Source organism: Orussus abietinus, unplaced genomic scaffold, assembly GCF_000612105.2.
Source record: "Orussus abietinus isolate OABI.00-Male unplaced genomic scaffold, Oabi_2.0 scaffold24, whole genome shotgun sequence".
Lineage (NCBI taxonomy): Eukaryota > Metazoa > Arthropoda > Insecta > Hymenoptera > Orussidae > Orussus > Orussus abietinus.
This window is the reverse complement of record NW_019394437.1, coordinates 975,456-990,551: the sequence shown is the minus strand read 5'-3', so window position 1 is coordinate 990,551 and position 15,096 is coordinate 975,456. Positions and strand designations below refer to the sequence as shown.

At 44.5% G+C, this 15,096-nt stretch overlaps 3 protein-coding genes across 3 annotated transcripts; 2 read left to right on the top strand and 1 right to left on the bottom strand.

Moving 5' to 3' along the window:
• The first annotated feature begins 5,591 nt into the window (after window positions 1-5,591).
• On the top strand, window positions 5,592-8,847 carry LOC105701808 (ras-related protein Rac1). Its single transcript, XM_012428886.2, has 3 exons — window positions 5,592-5,836; window positions 6,155-6,542; window positions 6,664-8,847. The coding sequence occupies exons 1-3, from the start codon at window positions 5,802-5,804 to the stop codon at window positions 6,817-6,819; spliced, it is 579 nt and encodes a 192-aa protein (XP_012284309.1). The 5' UTR covers window positions 5,592-5,801; the 3' UTR covers window positions 6,820-8,847.
• Window positions 8,848-8,951: 104 nt separating this feature from the next.
• Window positions 8,952-11,716, bottom strand: LOC105701807 (exocyst complex component 7). Its single transcript, XM_012428885.1, has 7 exons — window positions 11,624-11,716; window positions 11,297-11,526; window positions 10,688-11,226; window positions 10,054-10,605; window positions 9,760-9,991; window positions 9,417-9,686; window positions 8,952-9,336 (listed from the first exon to the last, which is right to left on the bottom strand). Exons 2-7 carry the CDS (start codon window positions 11,523-11,525, stop codon window positions 9,065-9,067), a joined length of 2,094 nt encoding a protein of 697 aa, XP_012284308.1. The 5' UTR covers window position 11,526; window positions 11,624-11,716; the 3' UTR covers window positions 8,952-9,064.
• Window positions 11,717-12,217: 501 nt separating this feature from the next.
• LOC105701805 (protein arginine N-methyltransferase 7) lies at window positions 12,218-15,093 on the top strand. The gene is made up of 8 exons (XM_012428881.2): window positions 12,218-12,562; window positions 12,640-12,789; window positions 12,866-13,087; window positions 13,176-13,405; window positions 13,466-13,595; window positions 13,666-13,892; window positions 13,990-14,706; window positions 14,788-15,093. The coding sequence occupies exons 1-8, from the start codon at window positions 12,380-12,382 to the stop codon at window positions 15,047-15,049; spliced, it is 2,121 nt and encodes a 706-aa protein (XP_012284304.1). The 5' UTR covers window positions 12,218-12,379; the 3' UTR covers window positions 15,050-15,093.
• The last annotated feature ends 3 nt before the right edge of the window (window positions 15,094-15,096 follow it).

The following is a 15,096-nucleotide window of genomic DNA, read 5'->3' as shown; positions in this document are numbered from 1 at the left end:
GCTGAAGGTGGAAACAAATAACGTATAAAAAAAACACCCGTATCGGAATGTCGCCTCTTCCGTTACCTCTTCTAGGGGGCAGCACCTGAAGTTTGAAGGGAAATCAGAGTTTGGAAATTATCGATGAAATTATTTCAACCGTTCATCGGATAGTCTGATATATTTTAACGCACCTTTGAAGCACCTCTTTTTCAGTTATGGGACGGAAGAGAGGACGTGGAGGAAGAGGCGGTACCGACCGAGGCAGGTCGGTTAAGCAGATCCCTGCGAAGGAGAGCACTTCGGTGATTTCATGCTCGGTGAATCGAGGTTCTGATTCTGGTGGACCGCGAAGAGAGGCTGCAAAGCTGAGTTTACCCGAGGTTTACCATTCATATATACAATGAACGGAGCAACATCAGCTGCAGCTTCCTCGAGGTCCCATTTCTCATGGATCATCTAATAATCTTAAAATAACATGCCTCGCCTTCCGTTTCCCACTCTGGAGGCGCTTCTCGTGAACGCCGATCGCCTTTGAAGACTCCATTAAGAAGCCGGGATTTTTGCTCCCTCCAACGTAAAGTAAAAAGTCCACATCCTCGGCTGTAATTTCCCAAGTATTAACTAACTGTATCGTGCGTTAGTATTACATGTGTGGACGTTTCGTACCTTCTTTCAGGTTTTTTTAGCCTTTCTAATATCTTCTCCTCTTTTCTAAGCAGCCTCCTCGGGGTATCGGAAGACCCTCCTACGGAAGACCCTCGTCAGCGGCCTCGAAAGTGACCGGGAAAAAATAGAAGAAACGTCGATCCGAGGTCTGGACGGGTCCTGGAAGTGGAGTAAAAAACGGGAAAGTGCTAGAAGAGGTCTTCGAAGATCCTTGTCTTCAGGGTGGGCTGTCAGCGAGATTTATTCCGACGTTATCTCCGATCTCCTCAAACGCGGCACGATTCGTCCGACTGCATGAGAGATCCAGTACCTCGGGGCCCTGAAGTCCGAAGGAAACGGATCCGTGGGCCCTCCTCTTCTCCGAGGAGCATGAATCGCCGATTGATGTCCGGCCCCGATTTTTCCTCTCCCGGAGCGTTTTCTGCATCAGCGAAAATATCTCGTAAATTAATACCCATGACGAAGCTATCAGGTAATGCGATACGACGTCTCCGTACTCGCATATTCGTCACGACTGCACGAACATTGCACAACGATCTGGATAATTAATCCCACATAGTCCCTCCGATTCCTTAGCAAGCAAACGAGGAACTTTCCTGATTCTCGATGACACGCGAATTTTTTACATAAATCTATCATGCATAAAAGTTATTCCGATTATCTACCATCTGTATTACGCAAAGCTTCTGATATCACTTATGCAGGAAGTCACGGCATTCAAGAAATATTGTAGATCCAGACCGAACTCTTCCAGGACTAATTAACGAGCCACCTCCCGGTCCAGTGAAGGGAAAGAATCCTGCTTTCCACTTGGTGAAGGTAGCTCGACCACCAAGGAAATTGCTGAAGATGAAAGTCCTTTCGCACGGGGTCTGATCTGGGAAAATCGGCTCCGGTCACTCCAGGAAGCCGAATTGTGACTTCATCTACGAATGCAGAGTGCGCGTTAATATACAAGTACTGTGGCCGCTGGCTCAATTTATTTTCCCGTCTCTTGCCGGAAGAACGAGTAAAAAACGAGGAGGGATCATCGAGGAAGTCGAAGTCGGCTAGGAGGTCGTCGAGTTCAAAGAAAGTCTCGGGAGCGCCGACCACCCTTTTCCTTTCTTTCTTTCTCCTCGTTTTTTAATCGCTCCTCCGCAAATGCAATTGCGTTTATGTGCGTCGAAAACTCGGCCTGCTCTCGCGGGGCCGGTAAATTGATTTGCTTTCACCTGACCTCAGCGTTACCCTCCTGTTTTATTAACCGCACTGAATTATTATCCTCCCCCTGTAATAAATGATACCTTGATAAATCGTACCCTTGACTTTCCAGTAACCCGTAATCAGGCTTTCGCGGCACGTACAAAAGATCGGGAGAAAAATCCGCACGAATATCGCAGGCAGGAAGAAACGAAGCCGTGAAACGGTGTTAACGTTTACGGGCGGTGCCTCGTCTCCTGGTGGAAAAAACGAGAAATGCATTCCTTTGAACGGCGACTCGATCGCCATCCGAGGTATCGGTTTCCGGTCGATCGCCCAACGTCGAGCAAAAACAATTGCCCGATTTATGGAGACGATTCTAGAGTTCCTTACTGCCGAAGGCAACTATCCGGCCCAGATGATCGCTCCGTTGAACAGAGAATAGGCTCTGGAGGAGTCGACGTTGTTCCTTTGAAATCATTTCACTGACTCCACCGCAACCACAACTGACGGTAGGCTGAAGAGGGTCCGAAGAAGTAACGAGATCAGATTATGTACAGGTGCACTTCCCTGCAAAGACAGAACAAATGCGCTGTTAAGAGTTGCTTAGTAAGGCCCGCGATAAGGTCGATCATTTCGCCAAGCAATTCCACGTCGACCTCACTCAACGTCGGGGTCAGATTATTCTAAACTCGCTAAAATGAGCAAACGGTCTCCAAGTTTTATTCTACGTGCACGTCGAGAAGTCTAGAAATCTGAATGCAGTCCGAAAAAGGTCGCCGTGAAATTGAGCGATTTAAAAAGTGACGGCCACTCTTACATTATGAAGACACCTTTCACATCACGTGGGCGAAGTGAGAGTCCTTTAACGTGGACGTTAAACCTCATATCAGGCCGGCAGCATGGCACATCGAGACCTGCAAAATGCATTTATGTAACATATACTCTCTCTAGAAAAAAAAAAAAAAAAAATGATTTCTCTTAAGGAGCTCCAATTTCTTACGGGTTTTCCAAGCCCTCCGGTCGTTGCCCAGGAGTGCACCGCTTATCACCGCAATCTAGGGCGCTCTTTCGAAATGCCACTCGGTAGTATAACTCGAGATCGGCATTTTTTTCTTCCCTCGTTTCTTTGACTCGCCTCGAGAAAGTTTCGGCCCTGGGTTCGGAAAGTTGTCGTCCTTAGTGGACATCCGAGACGGCTTGCAAAATGGCCGGCTGGTATTTCTGCATCATGCAAAAATCGACTCTCGGCTTAGAATTACACGGGGCGACAAGTTGTCACGCGAGATCGGTACCTCGCATCGCGCATGTCGACGCACCTCCGCCCTGGCACGCGATTCCGTTTTAACGCGTGCGTGCAAAAGCGGAAGGACGAACCCTCCCGGTCCCGATAGCGGATCGACAGGGCGCGTGTCTTCGAACATGGAATTTCGCAACGGTTTCCGCATTCCCCGCTCGTGTAGCTACATGCATTCCGCGGCTCGAATTTAGAAGCACCTGTTAAAAATCGTTGCGACACCCGGGCGGATCGTTCCTCGCGATAAGTCGACTTTTGAACACCGAGGTATCGGCTTTTTGGCAAATTGCCGACGCAACGATCCGCGCGGCATCGCTCGCCGAGATGATAATTGGCTCGTTCGATTCATTCCGCTTGAATTACTGCTCTCGTTGCGATGTCATTGAACTTTCCCAACAAGAGCAGGGAGAGATGAGAGGGTTCAGTAACCGGATCGAGCGGCGCGCGAGTCCGAACAAAAGACTCGAAACTACGAATTCAATTTTCTCACGAGTTGTCGGAACTTCCGTTCTGAGTTAGAGAGAGGAGCCAAGCGGAATGTCGTTGGATAAGAGCAACGCTAATTAATAACTACTAATTTTTAGTATCGCTTGTTTTCGACATTGCAGGACTCGATGTTAAATGCGCTTGCTTCTTTCGTCCAGGAAGTGGGTTTCCGTTAAATCGAGGTCCACTTGTCGACGATGCGTTCACTTGCTTCGATGATTTCTCGTTTCCCAGGGTCGTTCCATTCCGTCCCTAAAATTGAAAAGGGTGACCAGTGCAAAGGAGAGAATGGAGGCTCCGCGGTGACCGACTTGCGATTAACGGTGCCTTAAATTTACTTTGATTTTTTTATTCATTCCCCCATGCGATGACTGCGATGGAGAACGGATCGCTTCCGCTGCAGACGGTCGATTATCATTTTACATTCTCCCCGAAAGTGTGTCGGCTCGATTGCAGAAATTTAGAAAACGCGCCGACAGTCGAAGATGCCTTGCCATTTTTTTTTTCTCTATGCTCTACGTGCGAGGATTCTCCCTTGACTTAATGTTTAATATCGCAAGGAATTAAACGGGAGCAATACTTTTTAATGCAATTCAATGACTTAACTCTTGTCGACCCGGTCAGCAAATTGCGATCAGAATGCGCCATATTTCTGCGAAGTCTTTGTCACGCGATTCGTCAGTGCTGTGTTACTCAGCGAGCAGTGACGTCATTTACTAGCGCGCCCTACGATAGAGCAAGGAATCTCTTAACTCGTTCTTTCCCTTTCTCCCTCTGCGTAACTTCACTCGTCCACCTCCTCGGCGGCCATCTACTTAGCTGCAACGTCCTGACGTGCCTCGCGTTCGCGCCATTACCGCCCACCCCCATGCAGCCTTCTGATTGGCCGATTCCGTTAGACCACTCCCCCACTCAGCCAATAGGAGCTCGAAGTACCTAACCAAACGTTTCTCCTATATTCGATATTTTCGAATACTAAAACCCCCCGAAAAGAGATGAAACAAAACGTTAAATTAAATAGTTCCTCGTCGTAAATTTAACGACTGATACGTAGTTGTAATTGTTAATACCTTTTCTCTCTTTTCTTCGTAAATTAGGAAATGTCAAGTGTTAATTTTTCTTGTCAAAAGAGGAGTGGTTAATGAAATGAAATTCTGCGACTCCACGTGTTTTCCTTCTTTCTAGCAAAGGGTGACACGTGTCACTAGAGGTTGACAAAGGAGCTACTACACGTCACGCTAATTAGAAGGGAAACACGAGGAAGAGGGTGCGCCCCATCTTTTTTCTCTCTCCTCCTTCCGCCATTTTGCGGTCTCCGTCTCTTTCGACGCTTCTTCCTATTTTACCGAACCGTCTCTCTGTCGCACGTGAGAGCTCTTACTCCACTCCTTCGCTCGTTGACACTATCGTTATCCGCGAGGTGAAGAGAGACAGCCGCAATCCGCTTGATAAGAGCGATCGAGATACCATTAGTCACATAACGAAGTTTAGGTCAATGCGGCTTTCCGATTCTATTGTCCCGCTCGACTGGCAGGGAGACCTCTCCGTCCTTTTTTACGTACTAGAGCAAAGAGGGCGACACGACGCCCAGGTGCAAGATTCACACATCGGTCTCTCGGTTAATCCCTTACCGCACCTGCTACTTCGCGCCATCTAACAATCACGCTCAGACTTGCCACATAACCCAACGACCAATCGGATGGCTGGGCATTAAAATCGAGGCCAAATCGCCGTCTATTGGACGCCGCGAACTGCTGATTAAGAAAGACGAAGTGAGAGACCGCAAGTTTAGTTACCATAAGAGCGTCCTCGTCGCACTCATGGATACAATGAGAGTGAAAGAGACCGAATGGTCTCTCGAGGAACATAGAGGGGGTAGCTTATGAGGCATTCTCGAAGAGGATAATTCCAAGTCCCGCGTCCCGTAACTTTCTGTCCTTGTCCAGTCGACGCCATCTTGTATCGTCCGTCTTACTCTCCGCCACCCGGAGCTCGGTCCTTCCTTCTGATTTTCCGCGCGCTTTCCGTCTCTCTCCCTCGCTTAGGATCGCGTAGTCGGCTCTCTCGTTCCCACGCACACACACGGAGGCGCGCGTTCCTTGTCCTCACGGCCGCTTCTCCCGAGTCCACCAAGAATTTCCACGGATCACGGAATTTCGGAATTCTTCGGCGGTTCACGGGTGCGAGCATGCAGGCCATCAAGTGCGTCGTCGTCGGGGACGGGTAAGAAGGGCCGAATTCTCGCTTTTAGTCTCCAAAACTGACTCGGAAAATCGGGCCATCCGAATGCTCGCAGTAGGGTTGGTCGTATCTCGTTTTTCTTGCTCTGTGTATCGGTTGCATGGCTCGGTTATTTTCTGCGACCTCTGGAGTTGTTTCGCAATTATTTGTGACTTTTCCTTTAACTCGGGGAGGAATTGTGTTCGTTTATCAACGGGCGTGGCGTGGGGTCGGCTCTGCTCTAGTTAGCTGACTCTGCAATGCACCTGCACTTCGTAGAGCTTTTAAGAACCACATCTGAAATTTTCCTTTCGTTTCCAGGGCTGTCGGTAAGACGTGTCTCTTGATCAGCTATACGACCAATGCCTTCCCTGGAGAGTACATCCCCACGGTCTTTGACAACTATTCGGCGAATGTCATGGTTGACGGGAAGCCGATTAATCTCGGACTATGGGATACCGCGGGTCAAGAAGACTACGACAGGCTGAGGCCTCTCTCGTACCCTCAGACTGACGTCTTTCTTATCTGCTTCTCGCTTGTCAACCCTGCTAGCTTTGAGAATGTCAGGGCCAAGTGGTTCCCGGAGGTTCGCCATCACTGCCCGTTGACACCTATCATCCTCGTCGGCACTAAACTCGATCTGCGCGAGGACAAGGAAACGATCGAGAGACTCAAGGACAAGAAACTCGCTCCTATAACCTATCCACAGGTGAGATTTTGAATTTGAATGTCATAAATATATCATAAATAAGATGAAGTATACAGAGATTAATTGATTCATATGTTTATTAGAATTAATGTTTTATATCCTTTTCTATATCCATGCTCAGGGTCTAGCCATGGCAAAGGAAATTGGGGCCGTAAAGTATTTGGAATGTTCAGCATTAACACAAAAGGGCCTGAAAACTGTGTTCGACGAAGCGATACGTGCGGTCCTATGTCCAGCGCTTCAGGTGAAGCCCAAACGCAAGTGTTGCCTCCTATAATATTAAACTCGATCCTTAATTACCAGCGCGTCCGCCCTCCGCTTTTCGAATTTTCCCAGTCCACTCGATGTTTATCCCATCGGAGCCTTTATCCTGGTCCATGTACCTGGTTCCATACCAGCACTCTCCGATTTACCAGGGACCGAAACTCTATCTTCGGGAGAACTCGGTCTATCGGTGTCGAAGCTCTCCGGAGCCTTCGAAACATATCTGGAAGCGCACAAGGAAGACTCTTGGACGAACGAAACCGCGGAGGGAACTGCTCTCTCAGAAAGGACGTTCTGGGAAAGAACTTCTCCCGAGGTCGGCTCTGCTACCAAGAGAGAAGACCTCGTCGTGGCACCTCCGTCTCCTCGCAGTTTTCGGACCACTCTAGGAGATCATCTGGAGTTTTCAACTACAGGCCCTGTGAAGCTCCCTTGATACGATCACAGGGGGCTATTCAGGACTCCAAGACCCAATGTGTACAGTGCACTAGAGTATGTTAATTAATATTATTATTAACGACTATTATTAATGAACGGTAACGAGATATTACGAGACACATTACCAAGCTCTAAGAATAGACCGTGTAAGTTCTAGGTATACGTGAGAGAGAGATTATTCGAGAATGTCTGCGTCCATTGACTACCTTCGAGTATATTCCCTCCGCCACACTGACCTAAGCAATCTTTTAAGCCAATGTTAAAATATTGCTTCGTTAACATCATTTCAACAAATTGCTATGTTCAACTGTACTCGGTAACTGGCACAAAGTGGACTAGCAATTGAAATTGAATGTACGGTACGACTGGCGACTGAAATTGTACGGATATAAATGTACAGTACATGAATTTGGATGTGCTACAGTTTTCAGTGCTAATTATCGAGTGCAACAGAAATTTGTAATCTGTCAAACTCAGAATGCGTAACGTTAATGCTTCAGGTTTTCTTTTTTACGTCCGCGCACAAAACGGGGCAACTTTGCTACCCAGGTGATAAATTCGAAACCGAAGCAAACTGACGGGGATAACGAAGGATACACGAGGGGAGTTCTTAAGAAGCACCTAGCAAAACTAATTTTAAGTGTAGAGGAAAATGCGAAACGCAAGTACGTTAATAATCTACATTGACAGAAATTACCAGAAAATGTTCGCAAAGCCATTATACGTTAGTGCATGTACAGTCGAAGTTTCAACTTCGACCTCAAACTATCGGGGGCAAGACTGTTAAAATAAGCCACGGAATTACATGGGTTTTTAATGGCAAAAATGAATGTAAAATCGACGCTTTGTTAAACAAGGTCTGTCTGTCCTGAAAACATTCCCGAAAAGTAAATATGGTCGTGGCTGCCGAGGGACTCTCGTACAAACGGGAAAATTACAGTGTGAGTGCATGAGCGAATGTGCGCATGGAAAAGGGCGCAATTGGAGATAAAAAAGGCATAGGAAATAATTGTAAATAATTGCTGGAGTCTAAAAGAAAACCACAAAAACAAAACTTATTCCTACTGGCGCAGGCACCCAAGAGGGTGAGGTACTGTAGAAAATTTCTGAGCCACCGATTAATGGAATCGAGCCACGATTCTCATCTACAATTTGTATACCGAGCGCAGGATGATTACTATATGTAATTGGATTATTGTTTAAATTAGAGGTTACGAGTGGAGAATGTGAAGGAGTCATTCGATGATGTTTGTTTTGGGGAAATTTACGACTGACTAAAGCATCGGCTCCGTGAAAAGAGATTAGAAAATCATGTGGGAGCTCTTCTCTCGGTGGCCTGTGCCGTTACTGTCACCTTATGCGTATAAGCCACTAATCGAACTCTAAATCGAACGTTACTTGTTTTTTATATATATATTATAAATATATATAAAATTCGACCGGGCCGCGGCCGTCGTGCCCCTCCCGAGAAAAAGAGATGTGTAATCCGCCGCAGGTCGAGCACGTGCAATCCCGCGTGGCGGGAATACGAGAGCCTCGGTCCGTCGTTAAGTACTATAGATATTGTAACTAAATTTGCTTTATTAAAATGGGTGTTTACTAAGTGGACTGTTGCTTTCCGTGGATTTCGCGATGAGACGCCGTCTTCGGGTTTCTCTCATTTCCGCACACCCGTGGTATTAGAATGTTTAATATTTAACTCCTAAATGCTTGACGTCTTACTTTATTCGAAAATTGCCATCGAGATTTTTTGTGTCTTACGAACTTTGTTACACATATTCCGTTGTGGATCTTAGTTTATAATTTTTGTGGTACTGCGATTAAGCAGCCGTGTCGAAGAAGGTTCTTATTACGGAGGACACCTGATCCGGGGTGTACTTGATGTATTTCGCCGGGTTCTTTGAGAACGCGGTACCTCGATATTTATCGTGGAAGGCACTGTAAGGTGGAATTATTGCGCGTTGCAATTCGGAGCGCAATTCTGCCCTTAAGCGTGCATCCGGGACCGAATAAGATCGTTGCAATTTTGCGGTTTCCTCGAGTTCCCTCGTGAATCCGGAGAACCTCTCCTTAAGAACCTTTGAGCCCAGCTCTGAAAATGCAAAGGTAAATGGCCATTAAAAGTAGACCGGTTTGTTTCTAATTCGTTGGGCATAATTTATGCAGACTAACCAGGCTCGTCTGGAGGTTGATCGAGGTACATCCTTGCCTTGGAGAAAGTTGCTGCCACGTAATTCGTACGATCTCGGGATAAAAGATCTTGATAGGTCTGCTCGGCCGTAGGCTCGGCCAAAAGCAGAAGCTCCATCAATAAACTACGTCGCAATGCATTTACCACGTGATTATGGTTGTTGAGACGAAATAGGGCTCGCAATGCGAGGTCGGAGTAAGATGCATCGCTCCGACTCACCAGTGCGAGGTTTAACTGTGCCAGCACTTTCTCTATAATTACAGTACGTAAATTAAAACATAAGAAAAAAATATCTACAAACCATTTTGAAAAGAAAATACTCACTAACGTAGACTCCTAGTAGAACTCTGTGAGTGTTCTCCATTTCTTTCGTTGGGGGGGTTCCATCGGTGTCATTCCTTCGTAGGACTGCCCCAGCAGTATCCGCATATTCCGCCAATTGTTCTAAAAAGACGAGGACATTGCTCGTACTTTCGGCAACTGTGCCATCCTTGGGCAAGGCCACTGTAGAATCATTGCGAACACTCTCAGCAAAATCTTCTAGAGCTTTCGCTCCCTTGGAAAAATAAAATGAAATTAAATCTATGATTAAGTTTATGAGCGGAATTAAATGCTTACAGTGGCGTTCAATGTATTTAACACCGATGCAAATTTTGATCTGAGGGTGTAATCACATCCTTCGACAGTTCTTTCCAGATCAGGCTTGAGCTCTCCGAGGTGTTTCAGAATGGGGAAAACCACTAAAACTGCGGAGAAGTCTTTCCTCGCTATGCAGCGCTTTGCACGAGTTGCAATGCTCTCACCGTCATGAGCCACTAGATCCATTGCATCCCGAACAGTAGCCTCTAAGACTTGAGGCTCTAACGTTACTGGTAGAATACGGGCCACCAAGGCTCGCTCTGCCTGCAGCAACTTATGTAGTCCTGCTGTTAGCAAGAGATAATTCTCCATTTCCTGTTCATCTGGAGCAGCATCTTCTGTTGCGTACCCCAGTGGTTGTGGAGTGGGTTTCCTTGAACTGGGAAACGAGATACCCAAACCAGTAGTTTGCGAGGCCTTCATTAACATTTTACTTGCTTTCTTCTCCAAAGCATGCTGGAGACGACGTGAGGCTCTTCGCCCAGCATTTTCTTGCACTGCCATAGCGTGTCGATTAGCAAACTTGGCTCGCTTGTTATAAAAAAAATCAGTTTAAAATTCCAATTTAAAATTTGAGGAATTAAGTATTCAAGCTACAAAAAGGGGAAGTTACCGGCATGGGGCTGCCGGCATGAGTGCTCCCACCGCTGGCACTCCTTTGGTGCTCCTTTAATAGCTGTAAGGAACGTAGAACTATTGACGATCGTACAGAAGCATATATCTTCGCGTGCCTTCGGTGTCCTCTCTCGTCTAGCCATCCAGCAATCTTAACCAAATCTCCCAAACTACTCTCAGGCAGCTGGCAAAGCGATTGCGGAGAATCCTCTGTACTGGTATCTTCATCCGAGCCTATGAGATCTAGCAGAACGATCGGTAGCACTGGTTTACTCTGTCTAGCTAGAATATCATGGAATTCTGCATAAAGAGCTTCCAATCCAATGCCAAAGAGCGTCGAAACATTCTCCAGCTCTACCGAGCTAGGATTATTTTTTTGAAAGTATCTTTGAGCATTGTAAAGGCGATTCATGGCTTCCAAAAATCCATCCAGACCACCTGCTCCGCTCGGCCCTCCCCGTACCGCTCCTTCCACTTCTTGACAGACTCCATAGTACCCAATTGCATGATCTAATACCGTCAAGGTCCTTTCAATGTCTGTATAGAATAATTCACGTCATATAATTTAGCTCATATAAAGAAATTTATATCAAACAAAAATAATTACTGTGCTGTTGAGATTGAAGGTTGCCAGTCTCATTGTATACTGGAAGTATCGTCCTTCGAAGCGTAGCCAATCTCTGCTCCAGTGACGTTAAGATCGCTAGCATGCCACTCGTCAACTTACGGCTACGATCTTCTGCTTCCTTCAAAGCAGCTAATGCTGCTATCTCCGCCTCTAACTTGCATTCTATCTCAAATCTGCGTTCAGATGTTTCGGCTCGCCCCGCTTGCATCCTTTTATATTCGACAATAAATATTTAACAGACATTAGGACACGAGTATAGTTGATAATCTAAAAAACAATTATTACAAAGAAATTCTATAACATTACCTCGTAATTTCCACTTCGGTCGATTCGAAACGTAAATGTCAAAATTACACTTCTCGCTATGTGTGTGCAATGTTAAACTCATTTGCATAAAAAATATGGCGTTTTCAATGGACTGAAAATTTTAAAACGGTATTCAGAAGCGAGCTGCATTTCCAATTACCCTGGTTGTTGATTGGTCCAATTAAGACGATCTCATTGGTGAATTCCATTCGATCCTATCAATAGCTAGTGTTCTATTTTCCGATTACTGTAATAAATGAATAAGCTTAACATTTAATAGTCAGACTAATTTCCTGTGGATTAAATCATCACGCCCTTAATTTTACTTTTAGAACGTACTTTTAAATTAACTTTCTGGCGTGAATTTTTATAACAATATTTGAATTGAGCGCGGTTACGCCGATTATGGCTGCGCTTAACGCTTCATTCCTATTGGCCGATAGTCTATGGATGCGCCCCGAGCTGCGCGTTAAGCCTCGGTGCAAACTCGTCGTAAGATAGCCCGCGGGTGTTCGACCAGAGATGAACTCAACGTAGTAGACCCCCAGAAGGTTTCAATTATTATGTTTCCAATGCACAAGAAAAAATGACTTCCTAACCTATCGACAAGAAATAACCTATATGTCGGGTTGGGGCACGTGCGAGCATTCTTTTGTTATTAGGCACTGATTTTTTACTTTTTCCTTAACATTTGAATATTGGTTTTGTATAATTCACGTGAATGAAAAAACATTGGAATTGTTGTCCAGTATATACATGCTGACATTTGCTCCATTTGCTCTTCGGTGCTTTTATACAGTTAAAAGAATGAGCGTATTTACACGATATTTGAACCCAATAACAGGGGAATCCAATTGGGAAGAGAAACACCCCGATTATGATTTCTACCAGGAAATAGCCAGAACAGCTTTCGCAGATATGCTGCATGATCGAGAAAGAGTAAGAATCAGACCCACTGAGAGATTTGTGTGGTAGAACTGGTTTAATACGATTATGTTGAATTTTTCATTTTCCAGAATGAAAAATATTACACAGCTCTAAAGGCTGCAATTAGGAAGAAACACGAATCGGGAGAAGAGGCACACGTCTTAGACATCGGAACAGGTACAGGATTATTGGCGATGATGGCTGCAAAGTGTGGAGCAGATACTGTCACAGCTTGCGAGGTCTTTAACTTATTTATTATCCTATTATTGAAATGTTTGTAAAATAATTTTTATGAATTATTTCTTTACTGTCCAGGCATTTAGACCCATGGCTAATTGTGCATCAAAAATCATTGAAAGAAATGGATTTGGAGAACAGATAAAATTAATACGCAAGAGGTCGACTAAGATGACAGTTGGATTTGGAAAGGATATGGCCAGAAGAGCTAATATTTTAGTTACGGAAGTATTTGATACCGAATTAATTGGAGAAGGGGCATTGTTGACATTCCGTCATGCACACGAGGAGCTCCTAGAAGTAAGGTTCGCATATTGTCTTTTATTAAAGTATAATTTACGAAAGATGATATTTAAATGAAGTCTGTATCATACTTGTGGTATATTAGGAAGGCAGTATTGTTGTGCCAAATAATGGAACTCTATGGGCACAAGTAGTCGAGAGTCCTAGTATTCGGTCCTGGAATAGGATAAACTCTATCGGTGTCATGGATAGTACAATTGTCCCACCACCAGTTATGGAAACATGCCCTGGATCGTCTGCTGTACACGATGTACAACTGACGCAGATACCCTATGATTCATTCACTCCTCTACTTCCACCACAGACAATTTTTAAGTATGAATTTTGTTCAGAGATGTAAAGTTGTTGCGTAATTAAATTTTTTTACGTTAATAGGTTTGACTGGTCTAGCAAAACTTCTTTGGAACTTAAAGAAATGATAGCATTGCATGTCAAGCCAATCGCTACCGGAATGGCACATGCAATTCTCGTTTGGTGGGATTTAGAGATGGACACTGAGGGACAGGTAAAATTTTCTACACACAAAAAACTGAAAAGAGCAGTGTAATATAATGGAAGGTCTTGGGATTTTGTAGATTCTTCTCAGTTGTGCACCTGTATGGGCAAGACCTGAAGCAAAAATAAAAAGACTTGAAGGTGCAAGTTTGAGTAAACTCGCAGAAGAGATTCCTTGGAGAGATCACTGGTTACAGGCAATTTATTATCCTCCTGTCGAAGTTCCAATTTCTATAGATAAAGAGGTAACTCTAGTTGGATCACATGATGACTACTCTCTGTGGTTTCACATAGAGAATGAAGAGAAGTGAGTCTATGCCACAAAATTCTTGAGAATTATTTCAAGTAATTTTTTCCAATATTAGTTACCGTTTACAGATACTGTAAAATATATTCAATTTCAGAGTACAGAGTGTGATCCGTCAGGGGCCGGTGTGTGACTGTTATCTGCATATAGCATATTCGAGGTCACGTATCGGACAGCTGAATGACCAGGAACGTAATGAAAAATTTTTAAAAGTTTTGCAGAAGCACATTAAGCCGAATTATACTTGTCTGTGTCTTACAGACGGTTGTCTGTTAGCTCTAGCAGTGGCTAAGTTGGGTGCAAAAGTTATTCTTTTGGAGGATAATAATTTGTCTCGTAGAACGATGGAAAGTTTCGTGGATACAAATGGACTAACCGATAAGGTTCAAATCGTCCAATCAATACAGGACTGTGCAGAAAAGGTGGATCTTATTTTTGGAGAGCCATACTTTGTACTCTCCATTTTACCATGGGATAATCTTCGGTTTTGGTATTTTATGAGAAATTATCCACCTGAAATTCCAAGGATTCCAGCTGGAATGACCATTTGGGGAATCGCCGTCGAGTTCAAAGATCTTCAAAAAATTCGCGCACCTCTCGGTACATGTGAAGGCTTTGATGTCGCATTGTTCGATGAGTTAGTTCAAAAGTCAAGTGACATTAGCGATGCCCCGGTGGAAGCTCAGCCACTTTGGGAATACCCTGGTCGAGCTCTCAGTCTCCCCTTTAAATTATGGGAAGTGGATTTCTATGATAGTGTAGACGAGTATCGTTACATTGAGCTGCAAAACACTTCACCGGTTCCTATTTTAACGTATGTTTTTTTTCTTTCAATTGGATATTTTTTGAAGTCAAGATTAAATTATTAACTCTATGATTTTTTCAATATTTCTAGGACTGGAAAGTACAATGGTATAGCTTTGTGGGTAGACTGGCAACTTGACAATAATACTATGGTATCTACAGGCCCCACCAAAGACATAGTCCCTGGTACACCAATATCTTGGTATCCGTTTGTAAGACAAGGAGTACATCTTTGTCGAAACATCATCGATGTTACAAGTCAGCATTCCATTGCGTGGAAGCTTTTCTTTGATCCAAGTGAAGGAAACATCAAATTTAGCTTCAACTCAGTTTTAGATAGTGAAAAAAAATAATCTATTAATATTTCTCTTGGATGCGGAGTTAATTTAAATAAACTGTA

What these genes read in the sequence shown, in the direction of transcription:
- LOC105701807 (XM_012428885.1), bottom strand. Translation starts at nt 11,525, where the DNA reads ATGCAAGCGGGGCGAGCCGAAACATCTGAACGCAGATTTGAGATAGAA. An exon ending in TAAATACATTGAACGCCACT is followed by an intron (nt 9,992 to 10,053) that starts GTAAGCATTTAA and finishes TATTTTTCCAAG; the next exon opens with GGAGCGAAAGCTCTAGAAGA. An exon ending in TCAACCTCCAGACGAGCCTG is followed by an intron (nt 9,337 to 9,416) that starts GTTAGTCTGCAT and finishes TTGCATTTTCAG; the next exon opens with AGCTGGGCTCAAAGGTTCTT.
- LOC105701805 (XM_012428881.2), top strand. Translation starts at nt 12,380, where the DNA reads ATGCTGACATTTGCTCCATTTGCTCTTCGGTGCTTTTATACAGTTAAA. An exon ending in ATACTGTCACAGCTTGCGAG is followed by an intron (nt 12,790 to 12,865) that starts GTCTTTAACTTA and finishes TTTACTGTCCAG; the next exon opens with GCATTTAGACCCATGGCTAA. An exon ending in CACATAGAGAATGAAGAGAA is followed by an intron (nt 13,893 to 13,989) that starts GTGAGTCTATGC and finishes ATTCAATTTCAG; the next exon opens with AGTACAGAGTGTGATCCGTC.
- LOC105701808 (XM_012428886.2), top strand. Translation starts at nt 5,802, where the DNA reads ATGCAGGCCATCAAGTGCGTCGTCGTCGGGGACGG. An exon ending in TGCGTCGTCGTCGGGGACGG is followed by an intron (nt 5,837 to 6,154) that starts GTAAGAAGGGCC and finishes TTTCGTTTCCAG; the next exon opens with GGCTGTCGGTAAGACGTGTC. An exon ending in CTCCTATAACCTATCCACAG is followed by an intron (nt 6,543 to 6,663) that starts GTGAGATTTTGA and finishes ATCCATGCTCAG; the next exon opens with GGTCTAGCCATGGCAAAGGA.